This window comes from Lipomyces chichibuensis (assembly GCF_038497645.1).
Source record: "Lipomyces chichibuensis strain CBS 12929 unplaced genomic scaffold V1513scaffold_28, whole genome shotgun sequence".
In the NCBI taxonomy this organism is placed as follows: Eukaryota; Fungi; Ascomycota; class Lipomycetes; order Lipomycetales; family Lipomycetaceae; genus Lipomyces; species Lipomyces chichibuensis.
Window position 1 is genome coordinate 122,370 of NW_027117480.1, and position 19,991 is coordinate 142,360.

At 45.5% G+C, this 19,991-nt stretch overlaps 10 protein-coding genes across 10 annotated transcripts; 6 read left to right on the forward strand and 4 right to left on the reverse strand.

Annotated features, from left to right (window-relative positions):
* Positions 1-556: 556 nt before the first annotated feature.
* On the reverse strand, positions 557-1,553 carry V1513DRAFT_448980 (mitochondrial 54S ribosomal protein mL60). Its single transcript, XM_066898605.1, has 3 exons — positions 1,310-1,553; positions 952-1,181; positions 557-888 (listed from the first exon to the last, which is right to left on the reverse strand). The coding sequence occupies exons 1-3, from the start codon at positions 1,357-1,359 to the stop codon at positions 836-838; spliced, it is 333 nt and encodes a 110-aa protein (XP_066752296.1). The 5' UTR covers positions 1,360-1,553; the 3' UTR covers positions 557-835.
* A 66-nt stretch (positions 1,554-1,619) lies between these two features.
* On the reverse strand, positions 1,620-3,913 carry V1513DRAFT_448981 (uncharacterized protein). The gene is made up of 2 exons (XM_066898606.1): positions 3,629-3,913; positions 1,620-3,490 (listed from the first exon to the last, which is right to left on the reverse strand). Exon 2 carries the CDS (start codon positions 3,411-3,413, stop codon positions 2,025-2,027), a length of 1,389 nt encoding a protein of 462 aa, XP_066752297.1. The 5' UTR covers positions 3,414-3,490; positions 3,629-3,913; the 3' UTR covers positions 1,620-2,024.
* Positions 3,707-4,908, forward strand: V1513DRAFT_448983 (YALI0D05687p KAB8284608.1 6-O-methylguanine DNA methyltransferase). Its single transcript, XM_066898607.1, has 2 exons — positions 3,707-4,180; positions 4,238-4,908. Exons 1-2 carry the CDS (start codon positions 4,087-4,089, stop codon positions 4,615-4,617), a joined length of 474 nt encoding a protein of 157 aa, XP_066752298.1. The 5' UTR covers positions 3,707-4,086; the 3' UTR covers positions 4,618-4,908.
* Positions 4,664-5,995, reverse strand: V1513DRAFT_448984 (uncharacterized protein). Its single transcript, XM_066898608.1, has one exon. It carries the CDS (start codon positions 5,624-5,626, stop codon positions 4,700-4,702), a length of 927 nt encoding a protein of 308 aa, XP_066752299.1. The 5' UTR covers positions 5,627-5,995; the 3' UTR covers positions 4,664-4,699.
* Positions 5,996-7,041: 1,046 nt separating this feature from the next.
* Positions 7,042-7,495, forward strand: V1513DRAFT_448990 (uncharacterized protein). The gene has a single exon (XM_066898609.1). The coding sequence runs from the start codon at positions 7,130-7,132 to the stop codon at positions 7,388-7,390; it is 261 nt and encodes an 86-aa protein (XP_066752300.1). The 5' UTR covers positions 7,042-7,129; the 3' UTR covers positions 7,391-7,495.
* Positions 7,496-7,654: 159 nt separating this feature from the next.
* Positions 7,655-9,339, reverse strand: V1513DRAFT_448992 (uncharacterized protein). Its single transcript, XM_066898610.1, has 3 exons — positions 8,885-9,339; positions 8,691-8,804; positions 7,655-8,635 (listed from the first exon to the last, which is right to left on the reverse strand). The coding sequence occupies exons 1-3, from the start codon at positions 9,032-9,034 to the stop codon at positions 7,892-7,894; spliced, it is 1,008 nt and encodes a 335-aa protein (XP_066752301.1). The 5' UTR covers positions 9,035-9,339; the 3' UTR covers positions 7,655-7,891.
* A 322-nt stretch (positions 9,340-9,661) lies between these two features.
* Positions 9,662-10,412, forward strand: V1513DRAFT_448993 (uncharacterized protein). Its single transcript, XM_066898611.1, has 4 exons — positions 9,662-9,737; positions 9,828-9,905; positions 10,014-10,106; positions 10,172-10,412. The coding sequence occupies exons 1-4, from the start codon at positions 9,732-9,734 to the stop codon at positions 10,184-10,186; spliced, it is 192 nt and encodes a 63-aa protein (XP_066752302.1). The 5' UTR covers positions 9,662-9,731; the 3' UTR covers positions 10,187-10,412.
* A 91-nt stretch (positions 10,413-10,503) lies between these two features.
* V1513DRAFT_480367 (uncharacterized protein) lies at positions 10,504-13,265 on the forward strand. Its single transcript, XM_066900328.1, has 6 exons — positions 10,504-11,160; positions 11,248-11,356; positions 11,407-11,564; positions 11,624-12,619; positions 12,675-12,788; positions 12,838-13,265. The coding sequence occupies exons 1-6, from the start codon at positions 10,813-10,815 to the stop codon at positions 12,931-12,933; spliced, it is 1,821 nt and encodes a 606-aa protein (XP_066752303.1). The 5' UTR covers positions 10,504-10,812; the 3' UTR covers positions 12,934-13,265.
* Positions 13,266-16,048: 2,783 nt separating this feature from the next.
* Positions 16,049-16,978, forward strand: V1513DRAFT_426543 (uncharacterized protein; the record flags this gene model as incomplete). Its single annotated transcript, XM_066896172.1, has 1 exon — positions 16,049-16,978. The coding sequence occupies one exon, from the start codon at positions 16,049-16,051 to the stop codon at positions 16,976-16,978; it is 930 nt and encodes a 309-aa protein (XP_066752304.1).
* Positions 16,979-18,716: 1,738 nt separating this feature from the next.
* On the forward strand, positions 18,717-19,773 carry V1513DRAFT_449007 (uncharacterized protein). The gene is made up of 4 exons (XM_066898612.1): positions 18,717-19,069; positions 19,127-19,279; positions 19,392-19,463; positions 19,515-19,773. The coding sequence occupies exons 1-4, from the start codon at positions 18,962-18,964 to the stop codon at positions 19,527-19,529; spliced, it is 348 nt and encodes a 115-aa protein (XP_066752305.1). The 5' UTR covers positions 18,717-18,961; the 3' UTR covers positions 19,530-19,773.
* Positions 19,774-19,991: the final 218 nt, after the last annotated feature.

Below are 19,991 nucleotides of genomic sequence, written 5' to 3' on the forward strand. Positions count from 1 at the left end.
CAACCAGCAGGAAAAGATTATTGGCCAACGAGGAGCTATCACTGGATAACCAGATTGTGTTCGCCCCTGATGCTGCGAAATCGGCTCGTAACAACACGCCAGCACCAAGCTCCGCACCTATTCCTATACTGCAAAGTACGCCTCAGTCGAAGCGAAGGCGATGGCCTCCGAAGCCGCAGACTCAGACAGCTAGTTTGGCGCAGACGCCGCTATCGTCGTCAGCTGCAACGGAAGCAGTGCCAGTGTCTACTTCCGCTGTGCGTGTTGAAACATCGAGGACTCCAGCAAAGAATACTCCAGCACCAAATTGGCCTGTGCCACCGTTGACGGCTCCGACGCCATCTTTGTCAGTACTTTCACCTCACACAGATGCTCAGACGGTTCAATCTACTGGCGAAGGAACAGGGGGCGCGCTTCGTAATCAACCGTTGAATATAGTTTTCGAATCGCCGGTGAAGAAGAACACTAGGGCATGCTCAAGTTGCGGATCGACGGTTCATGACTCGCGGATCTGCAGCAAGCGGAAAGAGATCCAGAAGCTAATTTTGTTCTAGTTCTCTGTCTTACTGCGGTATGCAACATCATTTTTGGCGTAACTTATAATTTAAGGGGATCTGTGGCATAGGTTGGTTGGTATTATTCTGTAAATGTTGTATTATAGAGATTCTTGGAGAAGTGATATGAGAGCACAATGTAAAGCGCGAGGTAACTGTATACTATATATTGCATGAACGTTAAATGGTCAATTCTGCTAAATGTGCTATTATACATGGTCCTCCCAACAAAATATTTACCGATTAATAAATTTACAAATGCGAAAATACTTTGCTAGGCCTTAGAAACCCTTCGGATTCGTCCGTATTGACCTCTTGGTCCACTTTGCAACTTCTGCAATCATTGTTAGCACCGAGAAATAATATCTGACTCTTCAAGAAAAAAAAATCAACATACTATGAAGGCCGATTCGGTAATTTGGTGACCGCCTGTGGAATGTAGTATATTTATCACGAGGCAGCATCTCGCTCTCTTTTGGCAGCTCGGCATTTAATCGCTCGAGTGCTTTGCATGTGAGGCCCTTTGATTTCAGACCTTCTTCGACGGTGGCAATTACTTGGTCGACAGCTTGTAAACGTTTCCGTTGTCGGTATTTTTGGCCAGCCGACATTCTCCACGGGATTTTCCTGTAAATTACTCATCAGTACTGCATTGCAATTTATTGATGCACAGTATTTTTGTCGCAATAAATCGGATAAGGTAAGTAGTCGCTGAGCAATTCTCGGCTCGAAAGAAAACCAAATTAAAAATATACCAGAGTAGTCCTGAGAAGGCAGGATTTGTAGGCTTAAATGGTCCGAACATTGCAAATATATATCCTCTACCAACTTCACAAACCGAAAGGCTTTCGTATCGGCTGTAAGTGAGGAGCTATCCAAGGTGTTGATGTCGTAGGCTGACCGTGAAAGATATCTGGGCTCGGGACTCAGGGATGGACTCCCGATAATAAATTTTGTCCTGGCTTTAAACAACCCCGCGAGCACGAACAAATTTCTTTTTCCAATGCCGACCAGCCAAACTCATCCGCAAATGTTTTCACCTTTCTATCGTAATTTTGAATTGATCTGTCACGTGGCAAGTATTTATTACAATTAGGTTGTAATTTATGTATATAATAATGGCTCTAGACCCGGAGCAAACCATCCTCCAAACAGTCAATTAATTGCACAATCGCAACAAAATACGATTATGTCACAAAACAAGGTCAACGTCCATGTTATAATGCCAAATATAGGAAAGAACAATGCCGCAGTGAATATTTAATACAAGCGAAAAGAAGCAAAGCCGTACACCAAAGAAATTTCCCAGAACAGTCACTTGGTTTAATTAATAACTTTTACTGAAACTCAAACTCGAACACGAAATAATGATAGCACGAAAATGATAACAACCTGCTATATTATTTAAACTTCTAACGCCGTTTTGGTCCAATTGAGCATTATTGTTGCTGCTGTGCTGATGGTCTGCAATCACCTTCCTTGGTGAGAGCCAACATGCTGTTCCCACATTATTCGCCGTGAAAAACTTAGTCGGTCAGGGTTCTCGAAACTCTTGATTTTCTCCAGCTGATACTCCTCATCTTCACCGAGAACGCCACCAGGTAAACCCATCTCGCCGCTATCATCGTGTAACCGGGAGTCCTTCGACAGTCTTCGGATTATGCCCGGTTGCGCATCAATCTCGATAGGAAGACTTGATCCGAACGTAGAGATGCCGGCATCCGCAATGTTGCCATCGAGATCTTCATCCAATGATGAGAGATTGGAATCGCTGCCTCCGTCCTGATGAAGAATTTGAACGGCAAGATTGCTGACTGGCGCCTGCGTATGGAAAGATGCGGAGTTACCTGTCCAACCTGAGGGCGCGGAAGTCATGGTCACTCTATCATCGCCTTGGCTGAATGGGTATCCTGAACTCGACTGAGGCGCAAATGGACCACCAGCGGAGTAAAGATCCGCGAATGAGGTTAGCTTGCCACCAGTACGCCGGAAAGAGGGTCGCTCGACATCGGATGCAAAGTGCAAACTCTCGTCCAGTGCAAAGACATCGTCGGACTCAGCGTCAAACCGCTCATATTGAATTGGTGTAAATTGATTAGGCGGCTGTTTCGGATGCGATCTATTGTTGAAACCAAGATATGACGATGGCGCTGAACTAGACAGCATACCATTGTGCTTGCCGAGCTCTGGCGTTTCGCGAGGCAATGATGCCACCTTCATGTCCTCGTCTTCTGGCGTGCGTAAGAACTCTGTTTCTGTGTCAGCGCTCTCGTCACTCGCTGCAGCTGGCCATGAGGATCTCTCAGCCCTCTTTTCGACATATTCCATCTCAGCGGTGACCTCTACGAGAGCATCCGCATCTTCAATCAGTTCCTCCTCGGACTCGTCGAGAGCACTCACGCTCATGACAGACATCTTCGCATGCAACTGGAAGTAGTCAACATCGGTAGGACCAGGTACCGCCGCCGGTGAAGACTTATCCGGTACGATATCAGCACCTGGGCTCACGGGAGGAATTTCCTCTGCAAGAATGAACATAACCTTTTTCTTTTCGCCATTGCGCTGTCGCTTGTTGTTGCCTTTCAAACTACTCGGAATAGAGTGGATGCCCGGACTCAGATATGACTTTGGTCGGTTGGAAGCAATTTCTTGCTGTTTCTGCTCTCTAGCGAATGTGCGCCATAGCTCGTTCTGGAAAAGGTCAAACTCGCGTAGCTTGTGTTCTTTGAATGCCTCGATCTCGCGCAATATTAGTTCCCGACGAGCATCAAGCTTCCGTTGCAATGTCTCCGGTAGCTGATTGACTTGCTCGACCGACAAACTGTTCATGGAGCCAGGAGTACTGCCCGCCGCGTCCATGGCCAGTTTCGCAGGATTCGTGGAAGACTAGTTATGTAGCTTGAGAACCGTATGTAGTCCTTATCACACAGCAAGACCTAAAGAATGGTTAGTTCTGCAGTTATATTTAGGGACTGGAGCTACGCAGGCGTATTCCGAGATTTTTGCCCGTGGGCACGCATTCGGTTCTTGCGCGAAGCTGCTGCCAGATAGTGGAAGTGAAAGGACAGACGTACCACATCAATTGACAATGAAGTTCTCGTTCGCTTGAGGTAGACTGTGACTTTTCGCTTGTGCGAATGCTCCGCTTGTTGGAGATGCAAGAAGCCTACAGACGCCGTAGCTCTTCCTCCCTTGACAAATGAAGGCGGCTGGAAAATGGCGAGCGGAGGATAAAAAGTGTTGTGCGTTGGCTGACAGGCTAATGTGCTGGTAAGATTTGCGGGCCTGCTTGACTGGACTGTAGCGAGTGGGGCTCAGGCCAAGAAGACTCATCGGGGCTTGAGATTCGTCGGCTGTGGGAACTCCGTCATTGGATATAGACAAATGGTGCATGCCCCATTTGTTAATATGCTTCATTTATTTGTTCGTTATTTTGAATTAATTATATGGACTGTGACTAGCTACCATTACTGTCTGTCGGCCAGTTACAATTCAGGCCTCTCGCTCGACTTATCTAGACGTAACAACGGCCATGGCCAAGCCGCGGACTGATGAGGCGGAGGCATTTTACATTGCCGTTTACGAAACAGTTCAACGAATTCCGCCCGGTAGAGTGACTACTTATGGTATGTTCGACCGATTACAGGATTGCTACAGATATGGGCTAATGGTTGTCTGGCCAGGTCACATAGCTCGCCTTATCGATGCCCCGCAGAATTCGCGACAAGTCGGATCCGCCTTGAAGTATCTGCGCCATGCTCCCCTGGCAAATGGTGGTACTTCCCGGGTGCTAGAGGTCGCGTCCGATAACAATGGAGATCGAGACGAGTCAGGTCCTCAAGACTTCTCCCACCAGTTTAACAGCGAGATTGTACCGTGGTGGCGTGTTATCTCTGCAGATGGCAGAATTGCTTTTCGCGCACGTATGGCAATGGATGAACAAGGTGAGCGTCTACGGGCTGAGGGGGTGGATGTCCGAAATGACGCGCACTCGAGGCCGAGAGTTATCAACCTCCATGAGTACGGATGGTTCCCTCCTCCAGAGGACGAATTTTCGGATTGACTTTGCATTTTAACCAACGACGCCATTGAGCCAGTTAAGAGAGATTCTGAAATTCTATTGATTAGAATAGATATGTGATTAACTATATGTATGCTCTCTGATACGGATAGTACTGCGGGGGAATATGGAGTGGTTGGTAATATCCATACCCTCCTGTATTCCCGTACAACGGCACCATATTATTATTATTGGCCATATACCCATTCACATGGCCATTATAATTGCCTGTTCCTGTTCCTCCTCGGTCATAAACGTAGTGTTGCTGAGCGTAGGCATCATTCTGACTTGGCAGTCCATTGTCGTAATTTAGAACGTACGAATAACCGTTGTAGATACCACTTGAATGAGATGGCGCAACTGGAAGGTAGTAGTATCCTTCCTGTCGCTCCAGGGGATGCGAGGATATTTTTGGTGGAGGTGTCGGTGATTTAGTGTGCTCCCCCGACTTATCGCTTCTTGACTTCGATTGAATTGGAATATCGGCCGAGATATTGTCGACTCCGGACAGCTTGCTATATTTCTCGGACAAGCTGTCATCAACATTTTCCGTCTCATTGGTCGAGCCGCCAACGCTATCACTATCGTTGTGGTTGTCGTCGGTCTGCTCATCATCCGCACATTCCTCCTCACAAAGCCGAGATACAACATACTCGCCAGCCAGTTCTCGCTGCTCATTCTCTTCTGTGCTCTCCTTTAATGTCGGATACTGTCTAGGATTTTTAGTCAACCGTTCTGCCAGTCGTTGCCACCGTCGCTTTGCAGCCGATATTTGTTCGTCCCACTGTTCGTCATCTTTTGTCACGCCGCCCGATCGAAACAGGAAGCATCCACCAACAGACATCAGCAGGATAAGAAATGCAAAAACCACGATAAGGCCCTTTGAGAAGGAAGTTGAGCTGCCTGAGGAGCTGTGAGGTGATGAGAAGGAGGTCGATGTTACTATAGTAATGGTGAATGTCGGAGTTGCGGGAAATGTGTAGTCGGCTCGACCGCGGGCCGTCTGCATCATGCACTAATGGGTTTGCTGCCATAAGCTAGCAAACATTCACGGATCCTAATAGGTTGATTTAACTGGATGCGGACTTCAGAAGGAAGGTGTCGACAGATCTGTCCACACAGCGACGAGGATGCGGTATTAGAACGTGGAAAGCAGATTGTTATGTGGCAAGTTGGAGTTCGTTTGAGGCTGGTTGCTCCTTTTCGACAGTTGTCAACAAACCGATCTCGATACACGTCTAAACCAAGTGGATGGTTCAAAGTGCCGCAAGCTAAGATCGAATATGACCGACCAATCCGAACAGGTTAATAATAAAATAATTAAACTGCATTATCTGTCCATCGTAGATTTAGCTAACTTCCTCCAGTGGACCAGTTAATGTCACTCGTAAGCAATTGTTTGTTATTCTAAGAAATGAATATTGCGGGGTTGCCCCGAGCCGCACGCGCGTCACAGCTTTGATGTGTAGCTCATTCCGGCCCAAATGGTTCCGAATAACAGCAAGAGCAGTGAATATGTAGCATTCAACTTGATACGATATCTCCGTTGGCATATTGAGAGATACCTGATGACGATCAGGCTGAGAAAAAATTTACGCTCGTCATCAAATCGGCTCAGCTCATCCTGTATATGTGCAGATGAATAGTTTGATCCAACACCGTATGACGCGGTTGTAACTTCTATACTCTGCGGGGCATTATACCACTATAACTCAGCATGGCAACTGCGGGTGAATTTGTCACAATTGCATATTGTCTGCTGCATTTGTCAAGCTGGTGTCAGCGCCGATGTCAGTCACCAAGGACGAAGTATCAAACGACGTTTTGGACAAGTGAAGCAAATTCAATCCCGCGATGTTCCCTATGCTGCGAGATCGTACGCCAATGAAGTATTCTCAGTTTTTTCAGAAAATGTGTTCCCACTGAATTCGAGGTGATTACGCACTTGCAGCTTATCAGCGTCTTTCGGGACATGCGCACTCGAATAATTTATCTTCGAACATTGCTGATATTTTTACTAAAGGACATTCTAAAGAGAAGTCTATTAATCTTCGTGATGGTCTTTACCTGACTGCTGCTGTCTCTGGCACTTTAGTTTCAGGAGAAGTTAAGTCTCCAGTGAGAAATCGCTAGTTGGGGTATATCTGAATTTCGCAACTAACTTCTGATAAAGAGGAACATTGTTGGATTCTTTAGGAGTAGACCACCGTGAGAAGTGTTCCTCGGAAAAATATTTTGTATGCCCGAGCTTACTCTGGCATCAGATGAAGGGATATATGTTATTCGATGCAAATCGAAAGACATACTCGTGACAAAGCAAAAATAATCCAAAGCGGATTCAACGGGCAAATTCATCGCGACAACCAGTTCCCACTTCGACGTATGCTGAGTGATTTTGGCAATGCCATTATATTGACAATCATGGTCAATTGATCGTTTACTCAAGTTTCTATGCTTATTTTATTGCGTACTAATCCCGTCAAATGCCTTGCCCCGTCGCTTGATTCGACTTAGCATGGCACACGCTTCAGCTCTGGCCGGCAAATATATGGCACCGTGCTTCGTTTTGACTGGTACCAATGTTGACTACAACAATTTCATTGGCACGCTAACGCACTTTCCGACGCACATAAACTGGCGGATAAGATGTGGCGCTTTCAATTCCCTTCTGACTCGCTTTTATGACGGCTGTACCTGTGTTTTCTGCGAATCCCAACGACAATTCACATCGAGTACAACCAGTTTACGACAAGGCCAGTACCACTGGCCGGAATAACAGAGCGGGTTGATGTCGTTAGACTGCGGTCACCAACTACAGGAGTTTAAGGGAGAATCTCCTATCCCGCGACACTCGTACCTGTTTTTCCGGCGTTAAGGTGATCCGACTGCAGTAATGTGTTTCGGCATTCCACTTCGGTCGGTCACGCCCATGCAAAACGCATTACAATATGGAACCTCACTGGTACTCTACCAGTCTCCAGGAATAGAATCGCTTACGGAGCGGTGGCTGGCGGAGGCTCTGGCATAGTGGGATTTGATTACGACTAATGCAAACGTATATTTGTTGTCATACAAGAAAAAAACCATCCAATTTGGGAGGTAGAGACTCAAGTCCGAAACGTGTAGCGACCTATACCATCAACAACAGCAAGATGAAAGAAAAGTGAACAATCAATACCCTACAAGTAAAACTCCATCAACCCCTACCCAGATCCCGAAACTTTCTCGCACAAAAAGCGCACGATTGTATACGAAAAAAATGCGAAGTAAATTGTCTCTAGTTTTTGACTGCCTGAGGTTGTGGCGCATTATTGGCTCCAGCAGCCGCTTCGTCGTACGACGGCTGAGATTTCTTGCGAAGGTCGAAAACCTTGCGATGCGGTCTTACCTTACCATTCTTGATATTTCGCCGCGATCGCATGATAAAACTTGACAAGTCCTCGTCATCCTTGCTCTCTTCGTCTCGTTCTTGATGCCGTTCAATCATCGACCTGTACACCGCGTCAGGGATGACGGGGGTCACCAAACTCAATGTCTGCTGGCTAGACGAGAGCAAGTTAAGCTTAACCATGTTCGTGGGACTTAGTGATGGTAAGTCAGGATTAACCTCGGCCAGAGTGACAGGCTTCATTCGTGGTGACGTTGGCGCAGTTCCCTCTTTCTCTGTCGCAGAGAAATGTGTGCTGCCGTTTGGCGTCCAGCGCTGGCTCAGTTTATGAATTATCGCAGGCAAGTCCTCCCGAAATAATAACCGTAACTGATTCTCAATCTGGGACTGTATCAATCGCGCGATCGCCGGAATAGAATCAAACGTGGAAGAGATCTTAATGGATTCAAGTGGATCGTTCCGGAACACGAGCGTCGCGCCCTTGGCTTTCGAAAAAACGAGGATGACGATGCCGGAGAGCGTAATATCAGAAAGTGTGATCGTTAGGGGGATTTTGACGGATGCATTTGCTGCCAGAAATTTCGGTGACGTGAATGATGGTGTGAGATGCGAGTAAATATTAAGTGGGTTGGCCTAAAGAGCAATAATCAGCATACAGCGGTGACAATGTAATCATCGAAATGCTCACTTCAACTAGTGTCTGCAAAGACATAAAAGCATCGCCATTATAGGTTAACTTGAAGACTCCACGGAACCGATCATCTGCTATATCTCCGATTTCGAGAATTTCCAACTCTGGTGGCTAAATGGAAGGTTAGTACGAGATATTATGCACTTTGCCACTACCGTGCAAATCATATATTTAACTGCAAAACTAAATACCTTTGTACCCAGATTAAGATCTTTGACATGTATTGTGTCCACGATAATAGGTGGCTTGGTCCCTTTATTCAGCGCTTCAGTCAAGAGAACTTTCACCTTCGGATAGAAGTTCTCCTCCGTCGCGAAGGGCCACGAGAATCGGAAAGACATATTCCGTATTCAATTACGTACTGAAATACCAATATATCGATGCTAGCTATTGACTAGGTCGTATTGGTACCGTGGCTTGCTCGTTGATATGCGAAATTTTTTTTGTGTACGAAATCGAAAACACGCGACAGGACCTCCTTTCCAGAACTTGTAGTCCCTAGCACACGCAAAATCAATTCTGCAAGGTAGAACAAAGTATATCCGAATTCAAAATCCTTTTGCGGACTGTGAATACTCGACTGTTATGGTCGCGTGAGGTTTTTTGCAACAAATAGGTCGAATTTTCCGTGCATCCGACAGCGCATTGTGCAGCTAGTGACGAAGATTCGCTTTTTCGCCCACATGGGGTACGCTCGAGCCCAGCGCTTATTAGGGCGGAAAGTCTCGTACCCGGTCAAGCGAGGAAGCTTAAGCCAATTCGGGCAGGGAACAAACATGCTGTTATATACGCTAATGTGCCAGACGTTACGCTTGGTGTTTTTCAGCTCGCTGCTGATTGGACCATGATATAAAGTCTACCCTAACCCTTGTTGAAGTTCTCGATCGGATCATGTGGGTACCGTGAAGTTGCATAATAAATCTTCGTACCTTTCCTTTGCTCACTTCAGCTTCGCATGTTCGGAGTGACTTGTCTACCCATTTTCTAACAGATTCGTACTTGTTTCACGCAACATTTCAGAAATCAACAAACAACATTATGTTGGTATGTACAATTCACAACTAATTAAAATTTGAAATTGACTGACCAACTGGATAATGATGGTGGCTGACGGATATTTGTTCACATTTCTAGGTCAAGAAAGTCAATAACATCATTTCCAAGCAGTGGTACTACCAGATTAATCCTGCTCACAGAGAGCTCTGGATGAGAGTATGTGAATTGCTTACTTTGATCTATGATAAAGAGCTGTACAGTAGATGGATGACCGACACGTCCCGCTCTGAAAGACAGGATGCGTACTAATTCCTTAATTTTTAGCACCCACGAAGCCCGCTCTATGTCATTCCCTACTGGATTGCGTTCTGGGGTGGCATGGGATATACCTCGTATTACCTGGGCAGGATGCTTCTTGTACGTTACAGCTTAATATCGAATTACGATGCATGAAGTTCTAACGCTTAATTTTACGTGTCTAGAACAAGAAGGACTAAATGCATATGTTCCTTGTTATAGTCCAGCGCAGCATAGACGATAAATTATATTTCAACCGAGTCGGGTCCTGATGTGGTGCAGTGTATATACAGACAGCATGAGCTATTCGATTGGATTTATTTTAGTGGTTGATGGTTAGAACTTAATATTGAATATATGTGCGACGCTATTTGGTTCATAATATCTGTCTCCGGACAATAGTTGGCTCTTGCGAGTGCACTCGAAGTCGAAACAACGGATTTGCATGTCCATAAGCATGAGACTGAATTATTGGAGATAATTCATGTGAAAACTCATCACTCGTCTTCCGCGGATCCAAAGCTCTGAGCAGACACAGAGCAGTCGTAAAGTAACTAAAAGTTACATCTGTGGTTGCAAATGCGCAAACTCTAATGCACGTAGTACCGTAGCCATCTTGTTGTTTGTGCTTGATCTACGACGGTTGACAGACGCGCGGCGAATGACGCAGTGTTCGTCAAAAGTCATCTGCCACATTGTACACCCTTGTTGGTGCTTTTGCAGATAAGTTTCAAATCTCACATTAATTTTACAGCAAATAACGCCAATTATTGTAAATATTTATTGCGCTTCATATTGTTCATCTACTGTTCGCCGATAATTCAGAATGGCTGCGTTTGAGGACAATAACCCATTCGCAGGTGCCGACGAACTCGCTACAGAGCAACTCCAAACAACAGATCACTTTGCGACGATTCTAGATTCAGAAGACCAAGATGATAGCAATGTCAGCGGGAAATCATCTGGCTTCCCCAGCTTCAAAGACAGTTACGACACTTCGTCTCACATATCTGATGATCCCAATGCTGAGCGAGCTACTGTCAAGGAAGGATTCTCATCGCGGATTGAACAACTTCTTATCAGTAATCCAGATCTTGAAATTTTAATTGTGGATGCTGGAAAGAATCACGAAGGAAGTGGTGGTGGGTACATTGCGTATACCATCCGCACAGGGGTAAGTAGTTCCTTATCGTGCACTTGTTACCATTTATTCCGGTTACGGCGATCTCGAATTTGATTTAAATATTTATTGATGATATAGGATTTATCCGTGAGAAGACGATATTCAGAGTTTGAGAGTCTGCGCAATGGCCTTACACGATTATTCCCCACTCTTATTGTCCCTCCCATTCCTGAGAAACATACTATGGGTCGGTTACTCGATGTTTAATTGCCGAAACGGGATCTAACTTGTTAATAGCTGATTATGCCGCGAAGCCTACTAAAGCTAAGGAGGATACCCGAATTATAGACCATCGGCGACGTATGTTGGCAGTCTTTCTCAACCGGTGTCGTGCAATGCGTCAGATCAGAGAGCATGCTGTTTTTCAAAAATTTCTTGATCCCAATGTCAGCTGGGTGAGTTGCTACTAATTCGGGTTCGGTTAATACCTATTATTCTCTAATAAGGTTTATAGATCGAAGTTTTGAACTCGCCGCCTCTAATATCAATCCCCAAATCAATTCTTCGTGCCCCGCCACTTGATACTGGTAATCCCACACCTGAACACACCTATCTGCCGGTGCCTTCACCGTCAGCACGATTACGGGAAGGCGATGATATTGAGTTCCAGGCTGCAGAGATTAACGCCAAAGAATACGAGATTATCATGTCCAGTGGCATTGAGAGAGTAAACAAGAGGATCCTTAAACGTTATGGCGAAATTGCGGCCGACTTGGCAGAATTGGGTGCACGATACAACGCATGGAGTCTCAACGAAGTCAATACCCTCGCTGCGGCAATTGAAAACGTGGGACAAGCGGTTGATCTTACGTATATTTCCACCGAGGAGCTCATTTCGTCGCTGTCATCTTCTTTCAGTGAGCCCCTTGGGGAGTCTGCGCAATTTGCAGCTGTTGTTAGAGCCGTTTTGAAATATCGTCATCAGAAAGCTTTGCAATATGAGATTACGAAAAATTCACTGGCTGTAAAGAAAGATCTTTTGGGAGGGCTCGAGCGGACGGAGATGGAATCGCAACGGATCAACGAGTACTTGCTTCGTCGAGATGATCACATCATTCGTGCTGATGGACAAATCCCTCGTGATCCCGAAGAGCCCGCCAACCAGGATGGGATTGCAAAACCGGATGTTACGAATGAATATGCCAGCGCGATTGAGAATGGTAATAGTGCGCCTGAGGAGTCTGCGCACGGGCCGACGCTCCAGGATGAGAGCGGTACAAGCGCTGGTGGCACGACAGCGACACGACGGTCCTTTGAGGACGAGTCATTTCCTCCAACTCATGCATATGTCGAAAATCCTTATGCTACCGTCCCCCGGGTAAAAAGGAGCAATGGATTCAGGATACCTGTTATTGGTAAAATCAGCGATGCCTTCCATGGGATGGTTGATGTTGATCCGGAAACGACGCGACGAAATAATATTGGAAAGACAAGGGAGGAAATTCAGATTGTATGAATTAGCACTTCTTCGTATCCAACCTAAAGACTGTGCTAACAATTAATAGTTCGAGGCGTCACTGAGAACCGCAGAGTCAGACCTGAAGCAGGCATCTGCATCTGTCAAGGCAGATCTGGCGCGGTACGAGAAGACAAAGGAGCACGACCTTCGGAGAATGATGGTATGTACTGTAGACGATCATACGTTGTAACCCAAATTGACAATAATAGATCGCATATGCGAAATGCCACATAGAGTGGGCGCGAAAGAATCTGGAATCGTGGGAGAGGGCGAAGGCCCAGATCGAGGAAATCAAAGTGAAGTAATTGATTAATTTCTGAATCCCTACAATTAGATCCTGACGTATATATTCTTTTGTCTATATGTAATATTTGGCGAGTTAGATATCCTCTGCATAATTTGCAGTGCAATTGGATGAGATGGTTGATTTTGGTTAATCAGTTTCCGTTGTTGCCTTTTACAATTTACAGGGTAACACGATTAATTGTTGTTCGTAATGTAATACTACTTGCCATGATATTGAATCCAAAGTGCAACGAAACTGAATGCGCATGCTAGAGTGTACGTGAGCTTAATAATATGAGCATGGCGCAGGATTCCGCAACTGAACTTATCTCCTTAACAGAGGAACGATGGTAACACGCAACGAACCGGAATGGTGGCCGCCCAGTAAAATGTTAGACTATTTAATATGTTCCTAGCCGAACGCACTACAGGAGTAGTGCTGTCACTTATAGTGCATAAGGTATTTGTGGACACTATTTTTCTAGAAGGCAAGTAGATTCCACATTGAAGTTTAATGTACTCGGCCTATGCACCAAATATGCATCGATCTACCTGGGATTCCAGAGGTTCGTGAATCGTGGCGTGTTCTAATACTACTAGTAGTTCCCTTGCGTCTGCTCTATGCACGTCGGGAAGATGCTCTCTGAGGTTGCGGCGCTATTTCTTGAGGTCAACTGGGACACCAGCCAAAAAAAAAAAAAAAAAAAAAAAAAAAAAAGGCTTGCAAGACATTTTCCTGACTTGGACCCAATTGATGGTGACATTGCACCTGTCAAATCTTGACTAGTCACTGAAAAGCAATTTATACATAAAATGTGATAATCGAGTTGGTTGCTGGTAACAATGGAGCAATGCGTTCTGTCGCTCGGTCTTCAACGGAAAGTGTGAACTCGTAAGTCAATTGAATTGATCTTACATAAGGAAATCTGCAATCTTTGGGCTGATGTGTTGAAGGCGCAAAAGAGCGGAGCAAAGTTGAGCCGAAGCAATCAAAAATCTTGCAGAAATCAAGAAAACGGAATGTAAGTACAATAGTTAGCAATATTTTCTTGTAGAGATGACGATCTAGCAATGCACCGTCTCGACCGGCGAAGCCATAGATTGGTGCCGATTGTCCTCAAAATGGCTTGTGTTCAGATTCACAGCTCTAAAGTAGAACTGCTCGCGGAGACTGCCGATGATCGCTGAGGGCATGGGATCTGCAGATGTTTGCAGATTTATGATGCAATGCACCTGCAAATAGGCTTCTGCTTCCGCACCAAGTCCTCTAACTTGCTGCTCTCAAACTGCAATCATAAAGGGGTAAGATTTCGCAGGCCTAACAAGCTCATGAATTTGAGCCGTTGAGTATCTCCTTGTACGGAACAATTTATTGGTGATTTTATTTTAAGTAGCCGATAAAATTTTTGCAAGCGAGGTGCAATTGAGACACCACAATCCTTTGATACTAACCCATTCAAAAACCAGGAGTTAGTCGACGAAGTCTAGGTGTAGGCTTATGTAGGCAAGCGCCTTTGATCTTTTGACCTTGTGATCTTCTCTATTCCGCCTCAAAGGACAACTTCTTTACATCCCTTAATTTTAAATAATTTCCAGCACCTGCACCTTACAATAACAGATCATCTTCCGATACTTACCGAGTTGGCTGTCGGGTCGAGATGGGCCGTCTGACAGCCAAATCTGCTCAAATATTTTGAATCATAGCTGAGTTGAGTTGATTGTCCCTTTCCTATGAATGGTACAATGGACTGCGTATTGAGCGCGCCACCACTCTGGAGCACGTGTCAATTGTGCCGTGATCGTAAACACCATATTATTGGTATGCACCTGCCCGACAAATCTCCGGGATGGGCGGTGGCTTGCCAATTCTTGGTGGGTCTATGCAGCAGTTGGATGGACCGTCAGGGCACCTCCGAATTGGCAAAAGGTGAAGCCCAAACTGGCAAACTGTCAGACATAATTGGCGCATGCTCCCCAGTAGCCATTATTAGGTTTAGTCTGCATATGTCATCGGTTCAGGTATACTCCTCTGTTCAGCACGATACGGCCCCACAGCAACTCTCACTATCATATATCTCCGACCTCCGCTCGCGTAGTCTTCGTCCAGTCCTCCACTGGGTCTGCACTTTTTGACACTCGTCCAGACTAAAGCACGACAACCCGACGGGGGTAATGCTCGGAGCAATTTGCATTTCGGCGAACCGCTCGAAGGCTTGGAAAGACATTCCTACAGCTTGTGATCTGTCACTGCTATCCATATCCAAAAACAGTCTAGAGATCAACGTGATCGGCTGCCAAGGTAAAGAATATATATTCTATCTCTTCTATCCCATACTCTGTAGCGTTCTCAACTGCAGTCACAACTGTTCACTCTCTCTGCAACTATTCACAACGGTCGATTCATCTGGCAGCTCTATTGATTTTATGAGTACCTCATAGACTGGATCTCTCAGTGGACAGCATCACCGCCATCGCAGCTACGATGGGCATGACCGAGAACGTATTCGAACGCACCCAATTTATTGATATGTGAGAGTCGATGGTGTTAGTTTTCACTTCGCAGCGGCGCACGGCAAAGTGCATTGACACCTGCGCCGCAAAATTAAAGTTTCAAAGCACTATAAGGGCAATGTTAGTACTGAGCCGTTCTTAACGCTGGTAACGTTTTAACTAGCGGCTCTTACCTTTTAAGCCTGTTATTCTTGGAAGTTTGGCTTAGCTAGTCAGTACTCTGTTTTGATGCTTCTGAGGCCAAAAAATTATTGCCAGTTTGTGGATATCATACACTAGGAGTTTAGGCTTCTAAAGGTGCGATGAGATTTAGCGAAATCCAGTTGTGCACTACAGAACAGTTTCGGGAACTAATTCGGTTTAATGCACACCGAGGCCAATTTCAACCGCATTATGGTACCAAAAAGCGGAACTTTATAAGCTGTCAAAAAAGTTGTCTGAAAGGGAATAGCCTTGCGGGTCGATGAACCAGCTAGCGTGCGTGTTAGATTGGGGGAAGTTGATATCTGGTTTGATTACTAACTGCTGTTATTATAGAAAAGTCTGGTAGCCAGCTATTATTAAACGAACGAGGATTCTGCATGCCTGACAGACTTCTGTGGCGAAACCCAAGACAATCATTGAATGGCTAGCTTCGGCACTGTGATACCACCCGAGTCTAGCACGGAGGCAGAGCTACTGCGCGAAATGTCCCGTGCAGAACAACGGGCTAGAGTTCATAGTCCAGACACTTCATCATCATCAGTTAGTGCGGGAAGTGCGGCGACCGGCGAGCAGAGTTCACCTAGGTCCGGGGCTTCGACAGATGGCGGTTCGGCAAGTGGAAGTGGAAGTGGTAGCAACGATCATGTCGAAGACCGGTACGAGTTGTCGTTTGTGATTCGTCCACCATCGACCGTAGCCGTTTCCGCTGACATTTCACCACCTGTTATCGTGCGAATTAGGCAATTTCGTGGTGACCATGAGGTAGTACCGCCAGCATTGATCTCATCCTCGCCAGTTTCGGAACGATCACACTCGAGTTTACGGAGCTTTGAGGAGGCTACATATGTATCGAGTAGCGAGCACAGTAGCGGTTTGGAGGAAGGGATAATATTATTATTTCAGTTAGCACTATATGACGCAAACGAATACACCGCGATCGAGCCCTCATCATTACAAGGTGTCACGGTAGTGTCACCAGAAGTTTACCTTGATCCGCAGCGACAATTAGAAGCCGATGTCAACAGCAACAGCAACAGCAACAACGACAACGGGGACGTCGCAGCGCGAGCACATAGATATTTCGGAGTTTTTTCAAATTTCAGGATTACTGATCCAGGACATTACAGGTTGTTCGTCGTGTTACTTCAGGGCGTTGGGTTGGCACCTCTAATGCACGGCCAAGTGGCGCCGGCGGGGCGGCAACTGGCTCGGATTACAGTACCGATCACGGCGGCAGAAACACGCGGACAGACGTCGGAAGATGAGAATGGAGTAATAGGAGACGAAGAGCGCCGGATTTTGCAGGATTTGCAGGAGCAGGGCGCGGATGTTTTCCGATCTATTAGCTAAAATATTTGCGAGGTAAATTGCTTGCATAGAATGTAAGATTAGGAAAATGTGTACGATTGTGAAGTATGTAGTAGACATCAAATATTTTTTTTTTTAAAAAAAAAAATAAATGAAAACAGAGTTGCTGGTTAAACGGAAGTTTCTGTGATCGATCGCCTGTTAAACAGCCGTCTGACGCTTGTCAATTTGTTTGGCATGCAAGCCACCAAAAAAATATCACTTGACGGGTCACCAGCTGATATCTGTCATTGACTCGGCAATGCTTCCATTCACAGTAATTAATCGAACAGCGAAATATATAAGCTGCTCACTGACCATGTGGCCTCTGAGAAAGTAACAGCTCGAAATTAACTGTAAGGTTCAACTTACTACATTTTTGATTACGGAGCACTATTCAGTTTATCGATTTCAAGGTTGTGTGGTGATAAGCAGATACACATTAAGTAATCTGCAGTTTTTGAATCTGTCATTAGTTCATTGCATTGACCACTTATCAAGCTTTTATTCGTTGGCGTCCGATCTCGATTGTGCTGAATTTAAAATATCACATAAATATAACTAAATGAAACCAAAAAAAAAAAAAAAAAAAAAAAAAAAAAGTCGAGGAACGGACCAATTGCTGCTGTTATGAATCTTAATATCGCATGAGCCATCATTCTTTCCTTGCATAACTAGTGCATTAGCAAATCTTAGCGTCGGGAGTTCCGACAGGGTGCACTAGAAAATAAGGGTTTCTCAGCTTCGAAGTTTGTCATATATGGTCGAGAAAGTTCACTTCCAACTTACGATTTCTGCAGGAACACCGGACGGGTTCGGCCGATAAGTAGAAGATGCAGTCGGATGTCCCGGTTTATTTTATTTAGAACTGGGTAATTAAACATCGCAACAGTTGTTTGGGTACAAGTTCCAGCACATTTGGCGACCAGTTTTTGACAAGTGATGTGAAAACTAAAGCACCGTCATTGCACTCACAGTTTCGGTGCTCCATGTTCCAGTTGTGGACACCGTAGAAACCGCAATGATTGGTTGGATATGGCAGACCAATTCATATAATGAAGGACTGAGTTCATGGACCAAGACTAAACATTTAGGTTTTTGTTTTAATTCTAGATCTATATAATATATTAGGTAAAGGGACAGGGGAAATTCAATTCCAGTCCCGTTGTAATCAGGTAATCCTCAAATGCTGATGGCTAATGATAATATGATTGAATGGTCGCTCACTCTAAGGATCAGTATCGCAGCAAGCCGAGCAGAGATAACCACAAATAGGGTATAAATGTGACAAAATTATGTGCATTAGTGACGTCAGCGATAGAGCCTCATCACTTCGTATATGGAGAACGTCACAATCCAAAACACGCGGGTCGTCACAATATACGTTCTATTCGAAGCGGGCGACTGGCCACGCACTTTTTGCTCAGCTGATATCACCTTAAACTTCTGGCGCGCGTCTAGACCGGAACTGAGTAATGACGCGTAGGCCAACCTAGAATGCCTCTGATCGGCAAGTGGCCCGTATTCTAGCAAGAGTGATCTCCAGTCAGGGCTTCTCTACCCTTTGCTGTTGTGGGGCTATTTGGTGCTGCAAATGACCTCAGCATCTAACTGGCCGGCTACTCTGAAAACCCCTGAATGTTGCTGGAATCAAATCCGGTGGCGGAATTAAAGCTTATAATGATAACGCTCCGGGATGGCTTCCCTTTTGCCTGTTCTGTTGGCGTGTCCCAGTTCCAAGGGGATTCGTTGAGCATTCGCCGTACACATACACTTATAATAGACTTCGTGGTGATCTTTGTCCAGGCAAATCAAGCATACCACGCGTCATTAATCGCACACCATTGGACCATAAATACTTGAACGTTGCGGCTCGTGGCTGGCATCTGCCCGGATCACAGCTGTCATCAGTTGAAAACATACACCGCCCACGAAACCCTGCATTGGCACCATCTTCAGACGATTACAATTTCGCATTAACTGAGTATGTCATCGCAAGAATATTATAAGGAAAGCGGCGAGGGACAATCTCGAGGGTACGGCGGAGGGCCTAGTGGGTTCCAACAAGGACCTGCACCTGGTAGCGGTGGCTATGTATGTCATACCAATCTCATATTCTGTCGTGATGGAACAAGTACTTATAATATCTAGTACGGGCCACAACAGCCACAGCAGGCTTATGGCGGTGGAGGTGGATATGGCCCACCGGGCCCCGGACCAGGTTATGGATACGCTGGACCTCCATACAGCCAAGGCGGATATTTTGGACAAAGCGGGCCTCAGTACGGTCGTCCTCCACAGCAGGTACGGTTAAGAGTTCGATACAGATACTGCTATTGTTGTTGATGGAACGTACCTTGCTTTGATCCTCCATGATCAACATCATCTAGGTCACAGAGTAACCATATACATATAGGGTCCGACGGGTAGCAACAGCAGTAACTGCTGCTTGGGTATTTGTGCCGCTTTAGCAGCGTGCTGCTGTTTGGTATGTTTTGATCTGATGTCGCTGCAAAACCAATGCTGATATATAACAAAGGAGGCATTCTGCTGAATCCTAAACACGCTCACTTGATATGAGATCATGCAACAATATTGGGATTGATCCGATTTGGATACTGATCGGTTTGCGATTCGCCACTGTTGTTGATACACTATTGACTGATTGTCATCTGATATGGTTGTTTGCCATGTAGTCTCCGCACATATTCCATGTAATATTTGCTAGGATCAATATTAATAGTTCGTCGAATGTTACGCACATCTAAATATCGTATATGGCTGAAATCAACTTGGACACCCATTTTGAAGTTCAAGTCCCGAGGAAGGTGCCTGGCGGTTCGTCAACCAATTTTGCAGAGGTCAGGGGTACGGTGGATCCGCGACACGATTTGGCGTGCAAACTGGAGTACCACAACCTTCTGAAAAATTCTTTCTGCCCAACACGGGAAGGTTAAGACGGTTGAGCAAATACTTACATACAAGAACACTCTTGCAACCAGAAGTACAAATTTGT

Excerpts from the sequence above, each read along its gene's own strand:
- V1513DRAFT_448981 (XM_066898606.1), bottom strand. The coding sequence starts at position 3,413 with ATGGACGCGGCGGGCAGTACTCCTGGCTCCATGAACAGTTTGTCGGTC.
- V1513DRAFT_448983 (XM_066898607.1), top strand. The coding sequence starts at position 4,087 with ATGGCCAAGCCGCGGACTGATGAGGCGGAGGCATTTTACATTGCCGTT. Across the intron at positions 4,181-4,237 it reads CGGTAGAGTGACTACTTATG|GTCACATAGCTCGCCTTATC; the intron begins GTATGTTCGACC and ends TTGTCTGGCCAG.
- V1513DRAFT_448993 (XM_066898611.1), top strand. Across the intron at positions 9,906-10,013 it reads ACAGAGAGCTCTGGATGAGA|CACCCACGAAGCCCGCTCTA; the intron begins GTATGTGAATTG and ends CTTAATTTTTAG.
- V1513DRAFT_448992 (XM_066898610.1), bottom strand. The coding sequence starts at position 9,034 with ATGTCTTTCCGATTCTCGTGGCCCTTCGCGACGGAGGAGAACTTCTAT. Across the intron at positions 8,805-8,884 it reads ATCTTAATCTGGGTACAAAG|CCACCAGAGTTGGAAATTCT; the intron begins GTATTTAGTTTT and ends CCTTCCATTTAG. Across the intron at positions 8,636-8,690 it reads CTTTGCAGACACTAGTTGAA|GCCAACCCACTTAATATTTA; the intron begins GTGAGCATTTCG and ends ATTGCTCTTTAG.
- V1513DRAFT_448984 (XM_066898608.1), bottom strand. The coding sequence starts at position 5,626 with ATGATGCAGACGGCCCGCGGTCGAGCCGACTACACATTTCCCGCAACT.
- V1513DRAFT_448990 (XM_066898609.1), top strand. The coding sequence starts at position 7,130 with ATGGCACACGCTTCAGCTCTGGCCGGCAAATATATGGCACCGTGCTTC.
- V1513DRAFT_449007 (XM_066898612.1), top strand. The coding sequence starts at position 18,962 with ATGTCATCGCAAGAATATTATAAGGAAAGCGGCGAGGGACAATCTCGA. Across the intron at positions 19,070-19,126 it reads CACCTGGTAGCGGTGGCTAT|TACGGGCCACAACAGCCACA; the intron begins GTATGTCATACC and ends TATAATATCTAG. Across the intron at positions 19,280-19,391 it reads ACGGTCGTCCTCCACAGCAG|GGTCCGACGGGTAGCAACAG; the intron begins GTACGGTTAAGA and ends ATATACATATAG.
- V1513DRAFT_480367 (XM_066900328.1), top strand. The coding sequence starts at position 10,813 with ATGGCTGCGTTTGAGGACAATAACCCATTCGCAGGTGCCGACGAACTC. Across the intron at positions 11,357-11,406 it reads TCCTGAGAAACATACTATGG|CTGATTATGCCGCGAAGCCT; the intron begins GTCGGTTACTCG and ends ACTTGTTAATAG. Across the intron at positions 12,789-12,837 it reads ACGACCTTCGGAGAATGATG|ATCGCATATGCGAAATGCCA; the intron begins GTATGTACTGTA and ends TGACAATAATAG.
- V1513DRAFT_448980 (XM_066898605.1), bottom strand. The coding sequence starts at position 1,359 with ATGTTCGGACCATTTAAGCCTACAAATCCTGCCTTCTCAGGACTACTC. Across the intron at positions 1,182-1,309 it reads GCCTTCTCAGGACTACTCTG|GAAAATCCCGTGGAGAATGT; the intron begins GTATATTTTTAA and ends AGTAATTTACAG. Across the intron at positions 889-951 it reads TTACCGAATCGGCCTTCATA|AAGTTGCAAAGTGGACCAAG; the intron begins GTATGTTGATTT and ends CAATGATTGCAG.